This window comes from Dasypus novemcinctus, chromosome X (genome assembly GCF_030445035.2).
Source record: "Dasypus novemcinctus isolate mDasNov1 chromosome X, mDasNov1.1.hap2, whole genome shotgun sequence".
NCBI classification, from domain to species: Eukaryota; Metazoa; Chordata; class Mammalia; order Cingulata; family Dasypodidae; genus Dasypus; species Dasypus novemcinctus.
The window spans coordinates 10,400,142-10,427,299 of NC_080704.1; the positions used below are offsets into that span (position 1 = coordinate 10,400,142).

Here is a 27,158-nt window from a genome sequence, read left to right on the forward strand (position 1 = left end):
AAAAAAAAAAAAAGTTCACAACAAAAATCAGAAATGAAAAGGGGTACCTTACTACTGATTCCACAGACATAAAAAAGCCTAAATACTATGAACAACAGTATATCAAAAATGTAATAAACTAGATGAAATAGACAATTGCCATTTTATATTGCTAAGCTGCTGAAAAGTAGATACCATGAGATTGATCACCTTTAATATTAGGTATTAGCTTCAAGCTTACTGTTTTGAAGTTGAGAAAAATGTCCAGCTCAAGGCATTCTCCCCAAAGACCAGCTGCTGGTGATCCTTGACTCCTCTATCACATGGCAAGGTACAAGGCAGCATCTAATTGTGTCTCCCTTCTCTTCCAGGTTTCATTGCCTTCAGGTTTGTTTCCATGGCTTTTTAGCTATGTCTGAAATTCATCATCTTATAAAGGACTCCAGTAAGAGGATTAAAATCCACCTTGGGCTACATCCAAACTGAAGCAAACTTTCTATAGGTTTACACCCACAAGAATGAATTAGGTTTAAGAACTGAGTACACACAGTGACAAGCCACCACACACACAGAGGCAAATATTTTCATAATCTGAAAAAAACCTGTTGCACACAATATGACACCATACTAACAAAACAGGAAAAATAAAAACATAAAACTGAGAGAATAAAGACAAATATTTCACTTACTGCATTCCATGTGGATGATTCTCTAATTTTTATTATTAAAATTTTTTATGTAAAAGAACTTGGAAGAATTACATCAATGTGTGGCAAATTTAGTTCACTGTGCAAACTGTTTTCTGAAGAAAAATAAACTACTATAAAGGATAAACAAGAAATACACTTGCAATATATCATAACCACCTAAAGATGGAGGAAAAGAATGAGGTAAATAGTAAGACTAACAGTAAAATCTTCATATCTTCTGTGCAATCCAGAATTGGAGTAGGATAGGCTTATGGGGACTCTTCTCCATTTCTTTGACCCAAACTGGGAGAGCAGGAAGGATGCTGCAATCATTGTATGTGACTAGCTCCATTTCCTTAGTGGAGACCAATTACCGCTTACTCTAAATTTAAGATAGGCCCCATCTTCCAGTGATCTAGTTTATTAGTCAAAACCTGGACTGGGGTCAAATAGCAGGAAGACATAATGGCCTTAGGGACTCCCAATAAGGCTTTTACTGTTTTTTCACACTTGGGGGGTTCCTTGTGTCTCTTTTCAATGTGGTTAAAATTCTCTAAAAAAAAAAAAAAAATTCTCAAAACAATTTTGAAATTCCTGTATTTCAAAAAATATGAGTTAAAAGGAAACAGGTTCTCTATTTAAAGCCAAACATAAGCAGGGAGAGGGGAAACTTGCTTGCCTTTTGGAAAATAAATGTAGATCTATTTAACTTTAGAGGTGTTTAGAAATACCTGGTAATTCATGAAACAAGTTTATCAAGAATTCTGAAGCACATTTCCTGGTTTTTCTATATCAAGATGTCACTCCAATGCCAATTTTGGGGAGTTCACCATTAAAGCAGTATAAGTGGCTAGAAAAAAACCATGTAGGAAAAAAATTCCTAATTTTTGATCTCAAACATCAATAGTTTACTATTTTCACCTCAGAGGTCATGAAAATTAAATTTTAAGACCTAAGAAAGGACATATGTTATACCCATTACAAACAGTAATACTGTCATTAGTGCTGTAAGTACTGAACTATTCAAGGAGTCATACTATTTCCAGCTTACACTTATTGAGAGTGATTTTAAGCAAGTTTATTTTTATGGTTGTGTATGTATGTACATAATGAAACGGACACATATATGCGTTGTTTAGAGTCAACATTCTACCAGGTAAAACATACAAAACAGACATGTTTTAACAAATAGCAAAGATATAACAAGACATTAAAATTTTTAAATTATTTTATGAGAACAAACATGTATAAAAAGACAAAATCCATAAAGTTCTGCTTTATTTCCATTTTATCTAAATACCTGAATTACTCTAAAATGAATTAAGAATCCAAATAAAATATGGACTTCACACTTTTCACCCCTTCACTTTTACTTGCTCAGTCTTCCTCTGAATTCTATTTATCTTCGAGGAATGTAACTTACAGGACGTCTAGATATGCTGATGAAATACTGTCTATTTACATGTGCAATGAAGAATAGTTATTTAATGGCAGATCACTCTATACATATGTTAAACCAGAGGTCTAAATTGTCTGGGTCCTCTTTCAGCTCCACTTTTATTTGCTGGTGTTTTTTTTTGTGACTTTTATTACAACATAAAATGCTGCACTATTTTGTAATTCCCTAGAGTGCTTTAAGCCACGGATTCTCAAACTTGAGTAGAGATTCCGGGTTCTATGCAATGCTGGCAGTCCCTGATCTACATTTTGAAATGACTGCTCAAATTATCACACTTTTAAAACACTGACTGACCACAAAGCTTTTCTTACAAATCCTTGAAACATAGAAAATAAAGGAAATTGTTAATATTGGCATTCCCAGAGAGCAACTGTACGAGGGCCAAGAGAGGTATTCATTACAACCAAGTTACTTGGCATTATATGGTTTTGTGTGTTACTGCCTAGGTCAGTGATATTCAGCAACCTCTCTTGATCACTTAATTCATTTAGATTTAGTTATGCTTTATCTATTAGACACTTTATTCCTACATAGTAGAAGAAATGCAGAATTTTCACCTTTAAATCAAAGATGATGTTTTGGAACTACAGACGATACTTGCACAACACTTTATAAACTTTAGTCATTGAATTATACACTAAACCATTTAATTTTATGTGAATACCTCAATAAAAATAAAAAACCAAAGATGTCCTAAGAAGTGGACATAAAGGAATAAGGTACAAAGCAGAAACTTGAGGACTGGCTCTCTTCTGCTGTGAAGCGGTGGTGACAGTACCCATGGGTGAAATGTGCTGTGGACTTATAGTGAATAGAACTTTAAGTGCAATAAAATAAAACACAAAAAAACATTAAACAAACACCGCAGACAGGGAAATTTATCTTATGGCTACCTAAGATGCTAATAAAACACTTCAAAAAGATAAAATTCGGAAAATGAATTTCAAAGCATGTTCATCTAAGCACCCACTACTTCCTAATTTTTCTGAAATATTACTTGCACATTTACACGATTAATATTAGCATCTAAGTCACAAAAATCAAAGTATATTGCATTCCACTGCAGTATGAATTAGGAAATAGGGAAATGAAAACAAACCCACTGTATTCTTTTTATTAGAAAAGACAGATCTGCAGATCTTTAAAAAGGCATTGGCTTACCACTGCTATTAAAGAGATTAAACATTCATAACAGGAAAATATTTCGATCTTTATTTCTGCATGTTATTTCAAGTACACATGTACAATAAACAGTATCACACTTGCCTGTATTTCTTTTTTAGTAGTTTTTTATGATGTGTACGAGAAGGGACATAGGATACTTAGATATTTCAATAAAATAACAATGTCCTTGTAAAAATCTGTACCTCTTTGTAACATTTATCTGACACAGCTACCTTTAGCTTTGATATTGTTTTGAGAACTGAAACCAGCGTGTAATAACAGGAAAAAGAGTAACTATAATTTTATTTTCAATTTTACAGAAAAATGTTTTATATATTCTATTCATTTAACCAAACCCTCAACTACCTTTAAAAGCTTCAATATTGTACTTAAAAAACACAACTGTGTATGACTCCAGATTATGCACAAGAGAAATATGTGAAGTATGTGAAGTGTTGTATTCTTTCAGTTTATTTAAAAAATAAATAGCTAATTGCTTATATTTTCTATATTAATTTCACGGAATGTTTTAAATTCTTAAATTTCAACTTTAGGTATTTCTTTTTATATTATTTCAGGGGGAAATCCAAGTTTAAGGGATATTTAAAAGATTATCACACCAAAAAAGCAAATAAAAAAACAAACAACCACCACAACAACCTTCAGGAATAGTATTTCAGGACAATGGATGCAAAAGAAAGGGTGGGGTAGAAGGGATGTATATATGGAGTTCAAGAGGACTCAGACCAGGAAATGACAAAATCCATCCCTCAGGCTTTGGCTGACATAGGTTTGAATTCTTACCTGCCTAAAGCACTTGCTTTAAAACTAGACTAAATTAACCTAGCATTTCAGAGGCTATGAAACAACAACTATTTAAAATTCTAATCCCATAACTATAATTCTTGAAGGTTAATGAGTATTGGCAGCATAGAGAAAGGAGAATGAGAATGGTGATACACAGAAAGATAACCTGATAGAAATGAGTATAACAAAGTAGCAACTTTCTCATCTCCCATGATATGTCAGATACATATGTGTCAATAACTAATTTATGGAATCTAAAATTTTTCGGTTCTCTAAAATTCATATTAATACAAACAAGTTTTAATTATTAAATTCATTTTATATTATATTCATGTTTTTTATTTACTGTTTAAAATATGCAACTTTAAATGGAAAAAATCAAACTTGAAAAGACTTGAGTGAAAATCCAAATAAGGCTTCAGACTTTCATTATATACTTAAAACATAACTTTAGCTTTTAATAAAGCCAATCTATGCATTAAATCTTTTAAGTTTGCTAACTGTAGCTAAGAAACAATAAAGGAGGCTGAACTTGCCAAGTTTCAAGTTATAATTAGCAATAGAACCACTGCTTCCTTTTAGTACTTCTTACTAAGACACAGACTAATCTCACAGGCTTCTTAAAAACTAAGGAAGTTTATGCCTGCTGCCCATTAACTTTTAGAAAAATATAAAGTTATGAAGCTGAACTTGTTTGAAAACATACTATTTAGAAATATCTTCTAACTTTCAATTACCAAAGATATTTAAAAGAAAATATCTTTATTCTTCAAAGAATAGTAGTGTCCTTATTTTCCTTTTTATTCTTCACCTGAGTAATCTCATTTAATAACAAATTTATAAAATGCTCTTTCATACATCCCTTTATCTTTCAGGATATTGAAATTTAACACTTTGCCTTTTAAGTTTAAACTTGGGACTGTGTATATAAATATGCAAAATAAACAACATATATATATATAATTTAGGGCACATTACAAGTTGCAAAAGATCCAATGAGTCACAATTTACCTCCAAAGATTCCAAAATTCCAAAATTCAGTATGTAACAATGTCAGTATAGAACAGTTATCCAATTAGAAAAGCACAGACAATAAAAGAAAAAAGAAAAAAACTTTTCAGTAAGATTTTCTACACATATGCTATACTGACAAAAGATGTAAACATTACAATGACAGCCAAAAGAAGCATATAATGGTTGTTAGACAAAATGGAAATTAAATACAAATCCAGTCACTGTTTGTAATCCAGACAAACTAGAGTATCAAATGGAAATTTCATTATCCTGTGGTCTGAAAATATTAAGATGATTTCTGTTATAATTATATCTGACATTAAAATCTCCGACATATATTTAATAGATGTCTCCGTTTTTGTACGAAAAATTTGTGGGGGAAAAATCAGTGAAAATTAGTACTTTCAGAGTTACCAATCTTAAGTTATTTTAACTTTTTGTTAAGTGGTCTTAGAAGAGGATCATAAAGGTAAATATTTAAATAAATAAACTTTTAAGATTGAAAGATTTAGTATAGAGTCAGGAGGTCATATTAAAGGCAACTAGTTTGTTGCTACTTTTCCATATTTACTAAACTGAATAGAATTCAGACACACTATTGAATAAAATGTAAAGAAAAGTCAGTTAGAAGAAATAATCCAATGTGTACATAGCATAAAATAATGTACAGTATTGTATGTGACTAAGATTGATTGGCTTTAAAATGAATTTTGTTTCAAGGTCAGTATCTTTACAAAAGTCTGTAGAAATATTTTTAGGGTAGGCCAACTTCTTTATGATGTCGCATTATATGCTGGTTCTTTTCTGAAGGTCTTCGGAACCCTTTCTTGCAATACTCACAACGATGAGGATAGTCTTTTGTATGAATGGAAATAACATGCCGTTTAAAGCCTGAGGCATCTGTAGTGCTATACTCACAGTATTCACATTGATACACTTTCCGGCCACTGTGTGTCTTCATGTGCTTTTTAAGCTCATTCTGTTGCCTAAAGCCTTTTCTACATCGCTTACACCTGAATGGAAGATCTTTTGTGTGAACTGAGAGAATATGGCGACTCAGAACAAATGGATCTGCAATCTTAAAGTCACAATGTCTACACTGGTGCATTTTTTTACCCTTGTGGGCAGCCACATGCTTCTTGAGTTCCGAAGGCCTGTGAAAGCCTTTATCACACATGTCACACTTGTGGGGGTAGTCCTTTGTGTGAACTGAAATTATGTGTCGTTTCAAATCGCTTGAGTTAGAACTCTTGTGGTCACAGTGTAAGCACTGATGTGTTTTGTTTTCTTGGTGAGTAAGAGCATGTTGTTGCACCTCTTTGGTATCTGAGAAAGTCAGAAGACAAATGTCACACCTGAATGACATCTCTTTACTATGCTTAGTTTTTACATGGGTTTTCAAGTTAGAGGAGTCTGCAGACCTATATTCGCAGTACTGGCATTGGTACGGCTTCTCCCCAGTATGGATTCGCATGTGCTTTTTGAGCTCTGATGGATGACGAAAACCTTTACCGCACTCCACACAAATATGAGGAAAGTTCTTGCTGTGGACAGCCAAAAGGTGGCGATTCAATAGTCCTTGTTCAGCGGTCTCATATTCACAGAATTTACACTTGTACATTTTATTGGCTCCCTTCTCCTTATGCACCATTTTGTGAGTAAACAAAGCCCCAGAATGAGAGAAATTCTTCCCACATTCGTCGCATTCAATGGACTTCTCTGCCTTGCTGGTCAGCTTGTGGCTCTCTAGGTGGTTGTGTAAACTTATCTTCTTGTTGGTAGTGTAATCGCAGTCAGTACAATGGTATTTCTTCTTGGTTAGGTGTTCAGGATGGTTTTTCATGTGTCTCTTTAAAAAACCTCTCGACTTAAACTTCTTCCCACAAATCATGCAAGGATACACCGTCAGGGGGTGTCCATCAGGGCCAATAATTATTGCTAAGAAAAGGAAAGATGGGAGAAAGAGGTTTCAAAGTTATATATATTACAAGAATCTGAATTTTGTGTTCTTAACATTACTAGCAAGTACTATTAAGTTAGGCTGTTTGCTGCCTTAACATTTCCTTAATTTTTTCCAACAATTTTTTCCAGCAATCTAGTTACAAAGGGCAACAGGTGGAAAATTCACGTAATATTAATGTACCAATCTCACTTGCTTCAGTTTAAAATAAAACAAAAAGAGATGCTACCCTAATTGAAAAGAATCTGCATAAAGCCATTCAGAAAACTAAAGTTTTAGTATTTCTGCTTTGGTTATGGGAAACAAAATCTAACCTATCTTAACAGTAAAATTTAAAACCTAAAAAATAATTCTATGAGCAAAACAGCACATAAGAATATACAGGAAAAGAGTATGCCTTATGAAGAAATAAATTACTTGCCTTTGTAAATTATGACTTTATGCTGATTTAAAGTTAATTAATAGAGATTTCATTATCCACTAAAATAACCTTTTAAATTATTTTCCTTAAATGTGATCTATTACTTGTTTCTTTTGTCTAAGGACATCATTCATGAATATCACTGAATTCTCAAAATTTAGTTTTAAATTCAATACACAAAACTACATGTGCTGTAGAAATCTACGATGCCTCACTACCCCTCCTGTGGATACGTACTGAAATTTAATCTGTGAGTGTGGAGAAAACACTGAGCTATGGAACTCATGTGCCCTCACCTGTTTGGTATTGCCTGGAATCAGGTCTTCTCCTTTTCTTTGGTTTTTGTTTAGCCAGCCTGCCAAGCCCGGCAGACTCATCTATGTGCAAGAGGGCACTTGCAGTACCATTCCGGTTTTCAATTCCATCAGAATTATTACCTAACAATGTGCATTAAAAACAAAATTATACAGTATTATAAATTATAAAGAATTAGGTATTCTTTATTAACTGCAACAATGATAAATAAGCCATGATACTCATGAATGACAGAAATTCCCTATTCTAGGTAATGGGTTTTATGAGCATGTTTACAGTGAGACTGTAAGAGAGGCATACCTTCTAACTCTAAAAAACACGTCAGCATTTTGTCCTATAGACTCTTGCTGTCTCCCAAAATTGTAAAATCATGTCAGATACAATCAAAATAAGTTTCACTTTCAAAGCCTGTGTACTTTTTTACAGTGATTCCTTTAAGATAATATAGACAAAGAAGGAAATATCTGTTAAAATTAAACATAAAAAGTAGGTTTTATAATCTTCCTCTACTCTTCCTTAAAATGAAAGCACTGGTACTTGAGAAATCTAAGACCACGGAGACAGCACTGAAATCATGGATTCATGTTCAAACAGCATTCAATCCTAAGAGTTGCTATGGGACTTACCATAAGCTGCTGCCCATGCTATTGGCATGAAGGTTTTAATTTCATTGTCATCCATTTGCTGCTCATGTACAGCTGCTGCTGCTGCTGCTGCAGCAACAGCAGCATCCTCCTCTCCTACAATCACTTCCATATAAACTTCATCAGCGATATCAGCAACATCTACACAGAAAAATTAATGAAAATATTTGTGATCAGGTTTACAGAGTTCACCTAAGAAAGACACTTTGATTTAAATTTAATTAAAAACACTTGGTAGGAGTGGTGGATGTGGCTCAAGTGGTTGAGCACCAGCTTCCCACACGGGAGGTACCAGGTTCGGTCCCTGGTGCCTCCTAAAAACGAAAACAAAAAATAGACAGCAAACAAATGATAAAATCAACTCAGGGGAGTCAATGTGGATCAGTGGTTGAGTGCTGGCTTCCCAAATACAAGGTCCTGATACCTCAAAAACAACAAAAAAACAAAAAAGCAAAACACTAGGGGGGGAAAAAGTTTCTGTAACATAAAACTTTCTCCCATAAAAAAGCCACCTACTTACTTAAATCTTCATCTTCTTGCTGAGAGTCATTTACAGCCATATAGACCATCTTTTCCCTTGCAACACGAACACTGCTATTCTGGTCAAGTAAGTCAACTCCATGGTCATTTTCAGGCTCACTCTCTACAATGTCTACTGTTCCACCTATTACGGAAGATGACAGCTTCAAAGATTTTTCTGCAAACATTTCTACATGTTTTCCTTATTACTTTTACAATACTTTATATTACTACATTCGGATTATTTATATTTTTTAATAACTTCAGAAAAAAACCTTAAAATGTTCTCAATCTGGAAAACCTGTTATCAGGATGTATAATACGCAGAATGAAAGTTTCTTCTTACCTATGTCATCCTCTCCTGGATCAGCTTTAAAAATGTAAACTTTGATGACTTCAGGGCAAGTGCCATCCACTTTACAGGGATCAATTTCTGACTCTGTGTCCATGGTAATTCCAGAGGAATCAACGTTTTCTATTTTGCCAGCATCACTCACTAAAAAGGCAGGAAAAAAAGCACAAATAACAGTAGCATGTTTATTTCTGTTTTCAAAAACATAAAATATTTGGTTTCGAAGGTCCTGTTTACCAATTTATTTATTTTTTAAAAGATTTATTTTTTATTTATTTCTCTCCTCTTCCCCCCAGTTGTCCACTCTCTGTGTCCATACACCACGCGCTCCATCCTTATCAGCAGCACGGGAATCTGTGTTTCTTTTTGTTGCATCAACTCTCCGTATGTGCAGCGCCATTCTTGGGCAGGTCACACTTTCTTCGCACTGGGCAGCTCTCCTTATGGGGCGCATGCCTTGCACATGGGGCTCCCCTACACGGGTCAAGGAGGCCCAGTGTTGTTTACCAATTTAACCTCTAATTTGATCAGCATAACATTGGATGATTTTCATCTAAACAAGTAGAGGTAAGATTTAATAAATTTTTTTAAATTTCAAAAACAGGATGAGATATTAAGGTAAAAAATATTCCATATTAAAAAAAGTCTGATACCTTAAGAAACTAACAAAAACAATGAAAGTACAAGGTAAGCAAAATAATCAAGATATTGTGGGTATCTTTACATATTAGAAGTGAAGGCCTGGGAAAGAATGTTTACTAGTAAAATCAGAAGACATTAGTCTTTTTTTTTTTTTTTTTTTTAAAAGATTTATTTTATTTATTTAATTTCCCCCCCTCCCCTGGTTGTCTTTTCTTGGTGTCTATTTGCTGCGTCTTGTTTCTTTGTCCGCTTCTGTTGTCGTCAGCGGCACGGGAAGTGTGGGCGGCGCCATTCCTGGGCAGGCTGCTCTTTCTTTTCACGCTGGGCGGCTTTCCTCACGGGCGCACTCCTTGCGCGTGGGGCTCCCCCACGCGGGGGACACCCTTGCGTGGCGCGGCACTCCTTGCGCGCATCAGCACTGCGCATGGCCAGCTCCACACGGGTCAAGGAGGCCCGGGGTTTGAACCGCGGACCTCCCATATGGTAGACGGACGCCCTAACCACTGGGCCAAAGTCCGTTTCCCAAGAAGACATTAGTCTTAATGTTATTGTTTTATCAGCACTACTAATTATGATCACTAAAGAATATTATTTGGTCCTAACTTTTCCCATTAGAATTGTAATTTTAAAAATAATCGAATTTGCTTATCAGAAAGATAATCACAATGAGACTCTGCATGTATATTCCAGTATTAACCTGAAGAAATTTAAACCTATACACACATACCACACTCATAGTATATACATACATATCTCACAGAAACAAAAACACACATTAATGAGTTCAGGAAAGATTTAATGAGTCTTGGTCCTTGCTGGCAAATGACACAAAATACTTATTTTCATATACTTTAATAAATAGCCTGCTTTATGTTTTAAGAAAAAAATAAAGGCATTCTTAGCAGTGAATGATCCCCATGATTTCAAACAGTTAGGACCTAGGAAAATGCAAACAAATAAGAATTTTAAGATTTAGAAAAGAAGCAAATGGAAAGCGGACTTGGCCCAGGGGGTAGGGTGTCCATCTACCACATGGGAGGTCCACGGTTCAACCCCGGCCTCCTTGACCCATGTGGAGGTGGCCCATGCGCATTGCTGACACACGCAAGGAGTGCCGTGCCACGCTGGGGTGCCCCCCATGTAGGGGAGCCCCATGTGCAAGGAGTGTGCCCCATAAGGAGAGCCACCCAGTGCGAAAGAAAGTGCAGCCTGCAGGAATGGCACCGCACACACACAGAGCTGACACAGCAAAATGATGCAACAAAAAGAAACAGAGATTCCCGTGCCGCTGACAACAGAAGTGGACAAAAAGAACACACAGCAAATGGACACAGAGAACAAACAACTGGGGCACCGGGGGGGGGGGGGGGGGAGAAGGGGAAAGAAATAAAAAAACAAATCTTTAAAAATAAACGAATTTACAAAATAAAATAAAAAAGCAGCAAAGGAAGAAGTATGCTACCAGCTTAGGACCTGGAAAAGTAACAAAGTAAAAAATGATGTCTTAAAAGAACAGACTCGGGGTTGGGACAAATTCCAAAAATATAATATCCATTTAATGTAACCTTACATTATAATTGTTTATGATCATTATTATGTTAAGCAGGAAAAAAAAAAAGTGGCAAAGACTAATGAAAGCCAAGCAATATAGCTAAATTTTACAATCAATTTATTTATCATAAAACTTGGATTTATTGAGTTTATTTTAAAAACAATTAAAGAATGTTCTCTCTGCTGCCATGCACTGTTGGTCTACCTGAAAACCAAGCAGAGGTAAGACTGAAGCCCAGAAAAGACTGATTTATTTTGTTCTTAATAACCCATGAAGCCTTTTCATTAACTCTTTTCCTTTTTCTTTCCCTTCCTGCTATCCCCACTTCAGAATATATCTTCTTTTAGTTGCAAAGAATTTTATGCAAACTAATAAACACTGAATAATAACCATAAATAAAACTGAGCTAAGCATTAACAGATATAAATATGAAAAACGATGGACTTATGAAATTTACAGTTGAATCAGAAAGATAATAGATTATTTTTAAATGGGTTTACTACAAATTATAAATGTATTAAAGAGCTACTAATTATTAAGTGAATAAGATAGGCACTATTTAATACTTATAATAATATTGATGACATGTCACAAAAGAACTGAAGTTGTTTTTAAAGAGTTGGATAACTTCTTTAGAAGTCACGTATCGAATCACAACTGGGCAAGGCCAGGATTTAAATCTTGGGCCATGAGACTCAAAACTAACATTCATCAACCTTTGGGATTTGAAGAACTATCAGGTTTAAATTTTTAAGAGTCAACAGTAACTTTTTAAGAAGAAAAATAAAGTAGTAACTACCTAAAAAATGCTTTCTGTTAGTAGAGAGAAGGTGAAGGTGTTCATGACTCAACAGCACATTCAGTTTCACTCTGATCACCACACAGTTCTAAATTCTTAATCCTAAATTCTAACAGTGACTAATAAAGACAAGATCTCAAATTCTGACACCTTTGAAATAAAATTGCTGGAGATTCCCAACATGCTTTCAATAGTTTCAAAATTGCATTAAGATTCTTATACAGTACATATTAAGATGAATTTTTAATATCAAAAGCCAACTTTAAAAAGCAGAACTCTAGCAACAATTTATCTGAATTGGTTTCTCAGTTACTAGGAATATCAAGACCACCCACATCCATATTAATTACTTACAGAGAACTGCTTGCAAACAACAGCATTCCAAAACCTGTCTGACAAATATGGAAGGTATAAAATTTATTTTATTTTTTTTAAGAGGTACCAGAGACTGAACATGTACATGACTTTGTACATGTGAAGCAGGCACCCAACCACTGATTTTCCTAATTATTTTATTTTAAATTCATTTTAAAGGAAGGGAAAGAAGAAAAAGTATACAAAGGAATCCCAGGGGAGAACTGAAGAGATTGGTGTAAAGGCAAAAAAAAAGCAAGAGTTAAAAATTTCAAAAATTCTCATTAGGTGCATAGCAAGGCAGAGTTAAGACGAAAGAACAAAAATTTACATTGGCTGTAGTGACACAGAGGTGACTGATGAAGAATGGTTTAATGAAGCATGGTATGGGATCAGATTGAAGAAAACTGAGAATTCAATAGATGGTGTGACTCTTTTCAGAAAGCCTAATTTTAAAGGGAAAAACAAAAGGATTACCTAGAATAGACTGAGGTTAAAGCTAAAGAACACAGTGATACTGGAATTCATATCTTCATTTTCAGTTCTCACTTTTCTAAACTAGAAAAAATTCATTATAATTTTGCCAGATAAAAAATAATAAAAAATTAGTATTTAATTTGCTTTGAAATTACTTGTGTATTTTCTTCCTAGTAAGAACATGGTTTGCTTTTCCACAATCTCAAATTGCTAATCCTTCATATTCTGGTTTTAAAGTTTATTTATCTTCTCTTAGGACCACAACTCTAGCCTCTTACTTCCTCTCTCTATAGATTTCCCACCAAACACCCCTACACATTACAGTCAGGCTCCCTAAAGCAAAGATAAAGTCTTTTACATTAGCAGCACACAATGGTGTTACCAAATAAAACACAAACTACACAACCAAAATACCTTCAAACTGACTTCTCAGTTACCCTGAAACCTGTATCTCCCCCATACTACCTCATGTGCTCCAAATCTAAGCAATACCATTTTATTTACTATTCCTTTATGTTTCAACTTTGCTCTTAAAAAAATTTTTGTGGGATGAAATAGTTCATTATTAAGCAAAACATAAAAAAGATATGGAACTAAAATGAACCCAACGTAACTTTACCTAAAACATACTACACATTCGTTGCTTTCCATAACTCATTACTTTTGGTTGAAAAATGGATATTTTTAGAAGTACAATGGGCAAACTCTGAAAATGAGACTCGAGATTCTCCTATGCAGGGTCTACTGTTATGGTTTTTGTTCAGTGATTTTTCTGACCTAATTCTGTAAAGTCTGCAATTCTTTATTGCATGTGGCCATAGAATGACTGAAAGGAGATTTCCTTAAATGCTGAAACCAGTAAGTTCTCTCATCTTTGCCATGGATTCTTTGTGTAGGTTGGACCATATCTTCAACATTCAGGCAGGCAATATAGAACTGTTCATTAGCTTTTAATTTCTGCTGGGGAAGAAACTTGAAGGTTAACCAAAGACGACAGCTTAGGGCTTTCTCAGGTCTTTCTTTAACATGCGCACTGCACTGGGCACATACTTAGCAGTTTGCATGCACATGGCCTTCAAGATTCCCACAAATATGTTGGACCTGGTCAAGACATTACAGAGCTTTTCTTTTTATAGTTTTTGGTTATTCTATTGTTTGCTCCAACCATTATCCACTGCCACAGACAGCAGTGATGCTCAATCACTGCTTATAATAATTTTTGACAAATACCAGTAGGGAAAAGACTGTATGGGCATGTTCTAACTCAAATAAAGACAGACTTGCAAGTGAAGTCTAGAACCATCACAGGTCAAATAATGACACTGCACTGGAAATGTCCTTTGAAAGACAGTTCCAATATTGTTCTGCCCTCCAGTGACTGCTGTTTCACAATGTTTGTAAAGTACTGGATTTACAAGGAGGACAAATGTGAACAGAGCACTGAAATGACACAAAGTTTACTATACTTACCAAAATACAGCCTTTTTTCTTTAATTAAAATTCCTGTTTGTTGCTAACTGTAATCTCCAGAGTTCTAGTGTGATGAAGGAAAAACTCTGAATTTTATTAGAACAATTTTAAAATGATGCTCAACAACAAAGTTCAATAAATTAGACTTTTCCCATTTTTCTAATATTTCTTACTTTGATTTTAAAAGCAAAACTCTAATAGGAAGTGTAATATATATTCTTCCAAATAATTATCCTAGAAAACAAGGGAATGATCAAATAATAAATGACATATACGTTTTTAAAAAATAAAATTAAATACACTAATATTTATCATTTTATTATTCATTAATAGAAAAAAAAAATCCAAAAGAACCAGAAAACAAGCCATCTAATTGTACTGATCCTCACAGTTTATGCATTAAACATGGAAAGCTAGGCTTTATTTATTTATTCATTCTCTGAACCAATTACTACTCAATGTCCACTATGATAAGTTAGGAACTAACACCAGCTAGACTGCTCAAAACATTATATGAGAGACAACCAACAAGATGGGAGCTGAGTAACGAGGTCCAAGGGTCAGCTCATCTTACAGGGCAGTTGAACACCAGAGCTATCTAAAACACCTTTTTGGGGAAGACCAGAAGAGTATCCTGCAACATCCTTGAGAGAATGGAAGGAGGAAACTGCCCGTCTACAGAGATGATTTCTAAGTAGAGCACTTCACGCTGGCAGCACAAGCTGCCCCAGGAGCTATCCACTTCCAAAAAAACAGGGAAGGAAGGGAAAGTTGGCCACCAGCCTCAGTTACGATGCGTGAATTCAGCTGGCCGAAGTATAACACTAAGAACAGCTGAAGTTTGAGCCTGTCAAAGTCAGAAAGAGGCCAGTATTTGCCATTTTGACTCTGACCCTGGTATGAGGGGAGGCCACATGACTGAAAATCAAGGTGACTGTAGAGACCAATTTCTTCCACCCAGATGGCCTGTAGCCCTAGCCTAGGCTTTGGCCCCACTGTAGCAGGGAGGAAGCTGGTAAGACTTGCACCAGCCTCACTGGGTAAATGCAGGTACATTCAGCAGGAACAGACTGAATAATCAGAATTCTACCACGGCAACTATGGTCATTTTGGACCCGCACAGCATAGACTGGTAACCATATCTGCAGCACCATCCCTGCCCCAGGAAGGGGAGGAAGGGGTGTGAAACTTCATCAGTCTCTCTAGGAAACTACAGTCTAGGCCTGCATAACTTCGATTATTCCACACAGCTGGGGCTCTAACCCTACCCTTGAAGGCAAAGGAGAAGTTGGGAGAAGCTTCACTGGTCTCTCAGGCAATGAGGGCAGCTTGACCCTCCAGAGCTTGTAGCACCAACTATATCCCTGGCTCCTACTACACAACCAGCCAGGGAGAAGGGAAGGAAGCCCTAAACTAAAGAGAGAAACTGCACCCAGGAAAAATACTCTAGTAAGCCAGATGCCCAGACACCAACAAAAAATGACAATCCGCTTGAAGACCTGGAAGATACAACCCAGTTAAAGGAAAAAGATAAGCCTCTAGATGACATAAAGGAGTTGAAACAACTAATCAGAGATGTTCAAACAAATCTCCTTAATAAATTCAACAAGATGGCTAAAGAGATTAAGGATATTAGAAAGACTCTGGGGGAGAAGAGGTGACTCAAACAATTAGGTACCTCCCTCCCACAACAGAAGTCCCAGGTTCAGTTCCCCATGCCTCCTAAAAAAAAAGAAAAAGACCATCACACAACAAACAGACACAGCAAATGCAAACAATGAGGGAGTGGGGGGAAATAAAGAAAATAAATCTTAAAAAAAAAAAATTGGGGAGGAGCAGATGTGACTCAAGAGATTGGGCTCCTACCCTACCACATGGGAGGCCCACAGTTCATTTCCTGGTGCCTCCTAAAGAAGACAGCAAGCAGACATAACAAGATGACACAAGAAGAGACAAAAGAAGAAAACATATAACAAAGCAGTGAATGGAAGTGGCTTAAACAATTAAGCCCCTCCCTCCCACATTGGAGGCCCTGGATTCAGTTCCTGCCTCCTAAAGTAATAAAAAGAATATGAACAAACATAGCAAGTGCAAACAATGAGGGGGTGGACAGAGTTAATAAATAAATAAAAACCTTAAAAAAAAAATTAAGACAACACTGGATGAACCCAAAGAAGAATTTGAAAGCATACATAAGAAAAAAACAGATCTTATAGGTATAAAAGGTGAAATAAATGAAACTAAAAATATCTCAAATCATATAACAGAGTTTTGAGGAGGCAGAAGAAAGCACTGTTGAGCTTGAAGAAATGGCCTCTAAAAGCGAACATACGAAAGAACAGATGTAGAAAAGAAAGGAAAAACTTCAAGATCTCAGGGAACTAAATGATAGCACGAGATATGCAAACATCCTGTCATTGGTGTCCCAGAACACCAAGAGAAAGGAAAAGCGACAGAAGGAATATTTTAAGAGATAATGGTAGAAAATTTGCCAACCCTATTAAATTAAAGAACATAGATATTTGTGTCTAAGAAGCACAACATATTCCCATCCAAATAAATCTGAAGAGGCCAACTCCAAGACACATACTAATTAGAATTTCAAATGCCAAAGACAGAGAATTCTGACAGCAGCAAGAGAGAAGCAATGCATAACATGTAAGGGATACATGATAAGACTGTCAAGTTTTCATCAGAAACCAGAGAGAGGCATATTTATACTGAAGAGAAAAACTTCCAGCCAAGAACCTTATAATCAGCAAGATTATCTTTCAAAAACTGAAGGCAAGTTTAGAATATTCACAGATAAACAGAAACTGAGAGAGTAGTAACCAAGAGACCAGCTTTGCAGGAAATACTACAGGGTGTGCTACAGTCTGAAAAGACAAGACAGGAGAGACAAGCTTGGAAGAGAGTCTAGAAAGGAAGATTCTATCAGTAAAATGAACAAGTCTCAAGAGTGCTGAAAACGAAATATGATAGATAGAACCGAAAGGTCTAAAATGGGTAAAATAAGAACAGCCCTTACATTTCTTGGCTTAAACTCCCCAATCAAAGACACAGACTGGTAGAATGGATGAGAAAATATGAGCCATCTATATGCTTTAGACCCAAGGACTCCAAAAGATTGAAAGTGAAAGGATTAGAAAAAGATACTCCACACATGCAGTAACAAAAAAAAAAGCTGGAGTACCTATACTTCCATCAGATGAAACAGAAAAGACACTAGTGATGCACAATATGAGAAGTCAGGGGAAAAAATCCATTTACAATAACAACTAAAAGAAATATTTAGGAAGAAATTTAATAATGTAAGGCACTTTATTCAGAAACTACAATGCATTGTTAAAAGCAATCTACAAGACCTACAGAATTGGAGGTAAATCATAAATTACCTAGCTACAGTGGTAAGAACAGCACAGTACTAGTGTAAGGACAGACACATAGACCAATGGAACCAAATAAATGGTTCAGAAAAAGACCCCTCACATTGATGGTCAAGTAATTTTTGACGAGTTTGTCAAACCCATCCAGCTGAGAGAACTGGATATTCATAGTCAAAAGAAAGAAAAGAACCCTTATCTCACACCTTATACAAAAGTTAAATTCAAAATGGATCAAAGACCTAAATATAAAAACCATGAACATTCTAGAAGGATACATAGGTAAATATCTTCAAGCCCTGGCAGGAGATGGTGAATTCTTAAAGGTGAGATAAAGGAGGACTGAGATGGACTACTGATGCTTAATATATGTAGAAGTTTTAATTAACTTTACGGTAAAAGTGTGAAAATGTATAGAGTTGATGGTAAATAAAATACTATAGTGAGTAATAGCTGTTTATAATTAGGAATGTGGCTGGAAAGGGTAGTTTAGGGATGTGAATGTCAAATGAAAGAAAGCTAGATATAATCTAGGGACTGAGTAACACAGTAAATAGAGGTAAATGAGAATTGATGGTACAGATTCAAGAATGTCATTTGTGAGTTAGAGCAGATGTACATCACTACTGCAGGATAGTGGGAATGTGGAAACATATGGGAATAATATAACTGCAGTGACTTATGGACTGTGGTTAAAGCAATACTGTAATTTTCATGCACCTATGCCAAAGATATACTGTGTTCATTATGGGGGAATAGGAAAAAATATGCCGAATGTATGCTACAGACCATGGTTAGAAGTAATAGTCTGATGATATTACTCATAATCTGTAACAAATGTTCTACTATGGTATGGTGTGTTGACAGAGGGATGTTGTATGGGAATTCTGCACACATCATGACTGTTTTGTAAATTCACAACTTATGTAATAAAAACACTTGTTAAAAAATAACAACATGGAGGTTGGGTGAAAAACACACCAAATCTAGGATATGAACTGTAGTTAATAGTAAGGTTTTGATGACATACTTTCATACTTTCTAACAAATGTCTCACAACAATGCAAGGTTTTGGTAGTGGGATGATGGATGGGATTCCTGTATGATGTCATGCATGTTTGCTGTGAATGTTAACTTTTACACTTATTTATTGTTTATATATGTTCATGTATGAATGATATAAAATAAAAATAATAATAAAGTAGGTTGGGGGAAAATACATCAAAGGCAAAATACTTTGGTTAGTAAAAGTATCTTGAGGATGCTCTTTAATGAGTTTAAAATATTTCATAACATGGGAAATGGACTTGGCCCAGTGGTTAGGGCGTCCGACTACCGCATGGGAGGTCCGCGGTTCAAACCCCGGGCCTCCTTGACCCGTGTGGAGCTGGCCCATGGGCGGTGCTGATGCGCGCAGGGAGTGCTGCTCCAGGGGGAGCCCCACGCACAGGAAGTGCGCCCGTAGGGAGAGCCTCCCAGCGCGAAAGAAAAGTGCAGCGTGACTAGGAATGGCGCTGCCCACACTTCCTGTGCCGCTGATGACAACAGAAGCGGACAAGGAAATAAGATGCAGCGAATGGACACAGAGAGCAGACAACCGGGGGAGGGAGAGGAATTAAATAGGTAACTCTTTAAAAAAAAAATCATAACAATGCAAGATACTGGTGGTAGGGTGAGGTATGAGAGCCCTGCATGATGCTATCTATGTTTTGTTTTGTAAATTCACAACTATTACTGTACATTTGTTTATGTATGAGTGATACACTTCAATAAATTTAAAAGAACCATTTACTGTAGTTTTTTAAGAGAACAGTACTTAATGTATGTTTATATTCTTTCATCTATTGATGTTGAATAAATGTATCACTGCAATTCAAAGATACTACCATTTCAGCTTTCTCAGTCATGCAGAAAATCAGGCCATAATTTCTCCATATGGTTAAAAACCGTGTGTCAATGCTAAACAGAAAAGTTTTAGCATTACAATATAGCATTAGAGTTAAGTTTTCTTTCCTGAGTGGCAGAAATAAGGAAAATGCCATGAAAACTGAAATCTGCAAATAAATTGACCTTTTAAGGATATTCAGGATTGTATTATCAAATACTTATAAGCATCTCCTGCACCTTTTCTTTCAAACTAGATTACAAACCTAGGACAACAATCATATATTATTTTTCTTAAGGACCTAAATATATTAAGTTACAGACCTTAAAGAGAATAAAATCAGTAAGTATTAGGATAACAAAGCTATTTAAACCAGCAGGTAGACAATGAGACCGGTCTATAAAGTTGAACCTCAATAATACTGATGATAATAATACTGAGAACATCCCTAAACTGGAAGTCAAATATTAAAAACACCCATTCAGGGATTTAAGTAACGTAGAACTTATATTCTGTAGTAAGTGGTAAACATAATTTAAAAAAGGAAAAAAAAAAAAGAGCATTCCACAAGGGACAGTAAAAAGAGCATAAACCACAGTATTAAATTTTTTATCAAATTCTACCTAAATTAGCTGTATCTGATCTTTCACATGGCTGTTTTATTTCACAGCATTCAAATGATTGCATTCCAAATATGATCAGTACTTTATAAAGAAAAGGGACAATGGTGGAGATGAAAGAAAAAACATACAGAAATGACTGAATGACAAAGACCAAAGATGCTTTTATGCTTTCTTAAAATTCTATTCCTTTCAACCTCTATCTTTCTACACTGAAGAAATCCCATTTTTCTGTTTCATCCTTACATAGAAACAACTCTTCATACTATTTTAATTTTGGCTTATCTGTCAAGAGTCAACCTGAAACAACACAGGTAGGTTTATAAGAGTTCCCCTTAATTTCACCACATTTTAAGTCAAGGAAATTTTAGCCCTGATGCATTTTTTTTTTTAAAGTCAGCATTCAAAACTATTTTTCAGAAACAATTTATCCCCAACTTACAGGATATCATAAGGTAGTCCTCACAGCTGCCTTTGTCATCATCTTGCTGGTCAACAGGGATCCCAGTGGCATCTATAACTGCTTCAGAGGCACAGTCTGCTACCAATACTTCTTCTGAAACTATTTCAGTTGTTAGAGGATCAGTGACCATTTCTACATTATCATGAATCACATGTTCAACATGTCCAACATCAGGAACATGTAGAGAGTCACTTGTCAAGACATGTTCTGGCACAGACAATGAGGTTGAAGTAATGTCAGAAGTTAAAACGTCGTCTGGGACTGTGCACTGTGCTAATGAAACTTCTTCAGTGACACTTGGATCCAGCACCTGCTCAGGAATGATGACATTTTCAGATACATCTGCTTCTTCTAAGATATCTGAGCACTGAACATCCTCTATAACAACATCCTCAATAACATCTTGGATTACAACAGAGTCTGGGTCATCAGGAACAAAATTATGCACAGTTATGTCTGAATCCACAACATCTGAAACAAAAACAGTTTCTTGAACTTCCACAACAATTTGATCACCATCCATGTGTGTAGCATCAGCGCCTTAAAAAATAAAAATAAAAATGACAAATTTCAGGTAAGCATGGATGACTATTTCAAACTCATAAAGTTTATTCAATTTCTACAAGGAAAACAGACTAGTTTTTTTCCAACATGAAAAGAGATTAAAGAAACAAAAGAACCTATTTTCGATTCATATTAGAACTAGATACTTTTAACCCAAGAACTTTTAAAATTCATCCCTACTCAATTAACAAGAAAAAACAAGGAAAACAAAAAACTTGAGACAATCAGAAGAAAAATATTCATAGAAAAAAACAACTGCCGAACATCAGCATCAAACATTTCCCAAGCTACTGAAATCAATAACAAGTAACAGATAAACAATTTCAAAAACTGAACATACTATTTTCCTTCATGTTTCATTTTTTCCTTCTTTCCCAATATCCCTCTCCTCAATTGATCATTTTTCTTCTTTCCCTTATGCCCACATATTTATTTTCTCCCTTCATTTTTTTTCTTTCACCTTCTAATTTTATCCCTTTGTTTTGATGCAGTATCCCACCATTACCTTCCATTTATGAAATGAGACATTATCCTTTGAAATTAGGACTTAAAGGATCAAGATATAAATAATAAAAAAGGGTGGGATCGTTGGATGGATTGTATGCTTCATTAGAATGTTTCAAAAAAACAGATAAAAAAAGTGGCTTACACTTTATATTTAAGGAACATATTTAAAGAACAAAGAAAATTGGTAAGGAACTCTGCTGTTAAAATGAATAAAAGCAGCTAGCTCTCCTAGATCAGAGAAGCCTGAAGTTATTTTGGGATGCCTGCCACAATTCCACCATGATGCCTAGCTCTTCCCTAATTCCCCTGCTGCCTGCCAAGCATTCAAACCCTGAAGGACTTTCTCTGAATGTAAAAAAGTTTAATCTTGTCCACTCTGCAGTTAAGGAATGAAGGTAGAGCACTGAATCAATCAAAGCCAGTGAGATTAAATGACTTAACCAAGATCACACAATTTGCACACGTTATGGTGCTCAGTAAACATTATGAATAAATGCCATAAAACAGGAACATAATTTATATATCTTAACCAAAAATACAAAGATAAAATTTTAAAAATCCAGACTCTTGCCTCCAAGTTCAGAAAAAAGCAGCTCAAATTTTTAAAGTCATGTTAAAAAATCTTCAGTCAAGTGGATCAGCAGAATATCCCTGTCTACATAAAATAACATGACTTTAAAATGCTGTTTGAACTAAAGTAAGGGGGAAATGGAAAGGAGAAATGAGTTTATATGGCTACGAGTTTCTAAAAAAGAGTCTGGAGGCTGGCAGAAGGATTGCCCTCATGCACAACTGAGCAGAGTCAGAGAGACAGATAAAGCAGATACAACCCCCAGATATCGGTTCCTTCGAGGGCTAAAGAGACCCATGGGAGTTATGGTCATGGCCGATGGGGTTAACTACCAGGTCAGATGGCCCCTTTTTGGAACTGGTGTTTATGTGTGATGAATCTGGACTCAGATGGGATCTTCCTTCATAAGACTTTCATGCTAATGTGCTGGAGGTGCAGTTAACGTTGGGGTTTAAGATATATTTAGGGGATTTGAATCTCTGGACTGACAATGTGATAGCCAGGTCCTGAGCCTCAACAGACTCCAGCACCTACAATATGATTTATTGGACTTACCACACTCAGCTAAGATGGAGGTGAAGAAGGACAACCACCACACCATGGAGCCTAGAGTGATTGCAACTGAGAGTGGGAGGATTGCATCCAGCATCCATGTGTAATCTGAGCCTCCTCTTGACATAGAGGTGCAATGGACACAACCAATCCAATGTCCACATAGAAGAGGTGGCATTGGATTGGGAAAAGTGGACATGGTGGCTGATGGGTGTGGGGAAAGGCAGGAAGAGATGAGAGGTGGAGGCTTTGGGACATGGAGCTGCCCTGGATGGTGCTTCAGAGGCGATCACCGGACATTGTAAATCCTCGCAGGGCCCACTGGATGGAATGGAGGAGAGTGTGGGCCATGATGTGGACCATTGACTATGAGGTGCAGAGGTGCCCAAAGATGTACTCACCAAATCCAATGGATGTGTCATGATGATGGGAACGAGTGTTGCTGGGGGGGGGGGAGAGGGGGGGGGGAGAGGTGGGGGGGGGTTGAATGGGACCTCACATGTATATTTTTAATGTAATATTATTACAAAGTCAATAAAATAAAAAAAAAAAAAAAATCTTCAGTCAAGTTATGCCTCTGGTTATAATTTGGATCATGTACCTAAGTTGATTACAATGTATCACTCAGAGGACCTCAAAAAACACATGGCCTTCTCAATAAACAAAAATGAACAACAAGGACCAAAGAATATTAAACATTGTAGAAAGTCATTAAAATCAGTGAATACATATTTTAATTACAAACGGAAATAAGGAAAATATATTTAACTTTCATTTTTATATGAAAACACTTTTACATTTTGTATTTCTAATACTTCTACAAAATGTTTACACTTACTTGTGTTCCAAATTTGCAAAATTCACTGCAATGACATCAAGTATGTTCAGTGTAATCTCAGTTTCAGATATGAGTATGAAAGAACTTGGTGGTAAGACTAGTTAAAAGGTCTAAATTAGAGAGCAAGATTTGGACACTTAATAGTTTTGTGACCTTGGCAAGTCATTTAACCTCTGAGTTGCAGTTTCCTCATCAGTAAAATGAGGACATTATCATCTGCCAGGGATACCTCACAGGACTGCTGTGATGATCAAATGGTAATAATTGGGAAGTGTTCTGTAAAACTGTAATGAGAGCATTCATTATTATTACGACATGAATACAGAGGTACTGGCAGATTAAGTGACTTGCTCAAAGAGAAACAAATACCATAAGTGTAAACAAGCAGGACTAAATTGCAACTGCCCTTTAATCTATCAGTCAGTCATTTCCCAATGCTTGCTGTAGCAATATTAAGTTTATAAATACCGTAAATCTTCCCCAAGACTTAGCGCCTTTTTCAAGCACATTAATTATACTTAACCCTGCTCCAATGAAAGAAGTGTAACTTATACATTTAACTATTATGCAACAAATTTCCAAATGAGTTAAAAGATTATCCGAAGTTAAGAAATACACACACACATTCAGGATTAAGGAATTTCATTTTCCAAAAAACTTATTATTTCTCTGTTACTTACTAAGCTCTGTAACAGATAGCAACCTGATCATTTAAAACTCAAAGATCATTAATATTTTAATTTATAATAATGGTTATGTAATATATTAACCATACTAATTCTGAAATCTATTTCAACCAATTTATAGTAGTATGTACTTGGGAGCCATGGACAATATGAAATAGTGATAATTTTTTTTCTATTAAAAATTCATAAATACAACTTCCCTTGTACAGTTTGGGGGTGAAGTAAGATTCAATATGTCTAAAGCAAAAAGCTCCTTTCGTGAACTTGTGAGAGAGAGAGAGTTATAAAAGCACGTTAAAGTTAGATTGTAGAGGTCATGGATTTATAATTTACCTGGTAAGTAACGGCGAAGAGAGATGATAAAGTCCACACATTACTTCAAGACAAATACACTGATTGTTGTGGTAGATTAAGAGAGAAAGGAAAACTAGTTTTCTAGTTATAGATGAAGAAGAGAGAGAGCCTGGGCAAAGTGGTACAACTAGCATGAAGAGGAGCAATGTGGTAGGCAGAATACCCCTGCTAAAGATGTCCATAGTCCAATCCCTGGAATCTATGCGTATGCTGCATTACAACATTTGCAACATGGACTTTGCATTATGTAATATGTAATTAAGGTTTAAACTTTTTCTATTCCTGGAGCCAAAGAATTGCTGCAGAAGGATAAGTCAAAGAGACGAATGACAGGGATTCACTTCATACCTCATAGAAGATGCGAAGAAATGTGGATATCCTCAAAGAACCAAGATTAGTATCCAGACTGACAGCAAGGAAATGGAAAATGCAGTTCCTCAACTGCAAGGAACAGAATTTGGCTAATAAATTGAATGTGCTTGGAAACAGATTCATCCCCAAAGTTCTCTGGGAAAAAAAAATCACAAACCTGCCTCACACACTTTGGTTTCAGCCATATGAATCCCAGCCATGCCATGCTAGACTTCTGACCTGTCTAGAAGAGACAAATAATTTTGTTGTTTCAGGCTGCTAAGGTTTGTTGTATTGTTTAACACAGCAGCAGATATATTAATATAGATTTTGGTAGTAGAGAGTGGAGAGCTGCTATAGCAAGAACCTAAAAATATGAAGTAGTTTTGTAATTAGAGATGGGTAAAAAAAGTTGGAAGAATTTTAAGGAGCAGATGGAAAACTCTAGTTTCCCTTGAAAATACTGTTAGTAGACATGGATATTAATAACTCTGCTAGTGAGGACTCAAAAAAGGAGGAGCGTAAGAGAGAAATCCTACATTGACTTAAAGAATACCTAAGCTACCATAATCAGGGTGTTGCATAAATCAAAATAAGAGAATTATTTGAGAAAGATAATGTGGCTCAAACCTCTTGTCTAAGGCAGCAAATCCTTATGACATACACAAGGGAACCCACAAAATTCTTGAGAAATTATAGCAGCAGAAACACTACTAACTTGGATAGAAAGTTCATTATGAAAGAATGATTTCCAAATTTCTAAAGGCAATAAGCAGGTTGATAAAACTGCTGTTGATAAAAAGCTAGTTAATACAATGTTAACATCCTTTAAAAAAACAAGGATGATTCAGATGATGGAGTAGCAGAGAATTATTCCCAAGCCTTGAAATTTAGTGGAATTTGTCCAGATAGATTTCAAAACTTGTTTGGGCTGGTGAATCCATTTCTCTGTTTGAACCAGAATGTCTAAAATTATACCACTGCCATTTTGAAAGCAAGTAATTTGTTTCTTTGGTTTTACAGGTTCAAAGATGAAGAAGAATTCTGTACTACAGGAATTATCCTTAATGAACAATACCCAAAGCAACATCTTCATTTGATGTAGATGACATCTGAGGCTTTTCTGCTGATTAATCTTTGGATTCTGAGCCTGGGGAGTGGATCAAAGTATTATTCATTCAGGAGGGACACAAATGTGATGGGGCAAAAATGCGAACTGCAGTTAGCAGAATGGTTCCTGCAAAATTCCATTTCCTAATCCCTGGATCTTTTAAATATTTTTCATAATATTTAAATATTTTTCATAATATACACGCAAAACTATGTAGATATAATTAAGCTAAAGATCTTAAATAGGGAAACGGACTTTGGCCCAGTGGTTAGGGCATTCGTCTACCACATGGGAGGTCCGCAGTTCAAGCCCCGGGCCTCCTTGACCCATGTGGAGCTGGCCCATGCGCAGTACTGATGCGTGCAAGGAGTGTTGTGCTATACAGGGGTGTCCCCCGCGTAGGCGAGCCCCACGCACAAGGAGTGCACCCATAAGGAGAGCCGCCAAGCGCGAAGGAGGGAGCAGGCTGCCGAGGAATGGCGCCACCCACACTTCCCGTGCCGCTGACGACAACAGAAGCAGAAAAAGAAACAAGACGCAGCAAAAAGACACAGAAAACAGACAACCGGGGGAGGGGAGGGGAATTAAATAAATAAAAAATAAATCTTAAAAAAAAAAAAAAGATCTTAAATAGATTATCCTGGATTGGCTGGATG

General features: G+C 35.9%; 1 protein-coding gene across 31 annotated transcripts in view; it reads right to left on the reverse strand.

Annotated features, from left to right (window-relative positions):
• Positions 1–3,316: 3,316 nt before the first annotated feature.
• LOC131277270 (zinc finger X-chromosomal protein-like) overlaps positions 3,317–27,158 on the reverse strand; it is a 41,270-nt gene continuing 17,428 nt past the window's right edge. For 10 of the 31 annotated variants that reach the window (XM_058292022.2, XM_071213051.1, XM_071213046.1 and 7 more), the window contains 6 exons: positions 20,948–21,508; positions 9,318–9,467; positions 8,973–9,116; positions 8,435–8,593; positions 7,790–7,930; positions 3,317–7,050 (listed from right to left, as the gene is read on the reverse strand). In XM_058292022.2, the coding sequence (XP_058148005.1) occupies positions 5,867–7,050; positions 7,790–7,930; positions 8,435–8,593; positions 8,973–9,116; positions 9,318–9,467; positions 20,948–21,508 (2,339 nt within the window). In that variant the 3' untranslated portion in view covers positions 3,317–5,866. Of the gene's footprint in view, positions 7,051–7,789; positions 7,931–8,434; positions 8,594–8,972; positions 9,117–9,317; positions 9,468–20,947; positions 21,509–25,388; positions 25,482–25,569; positions 25,636–27,158 lie in introns of all 31 variants that reach the window. The other 21 variants (XM_058292028.2, XM_071213055.1, XM_071213058.1 and 18 more) reach the window with 8 other exon arrangements.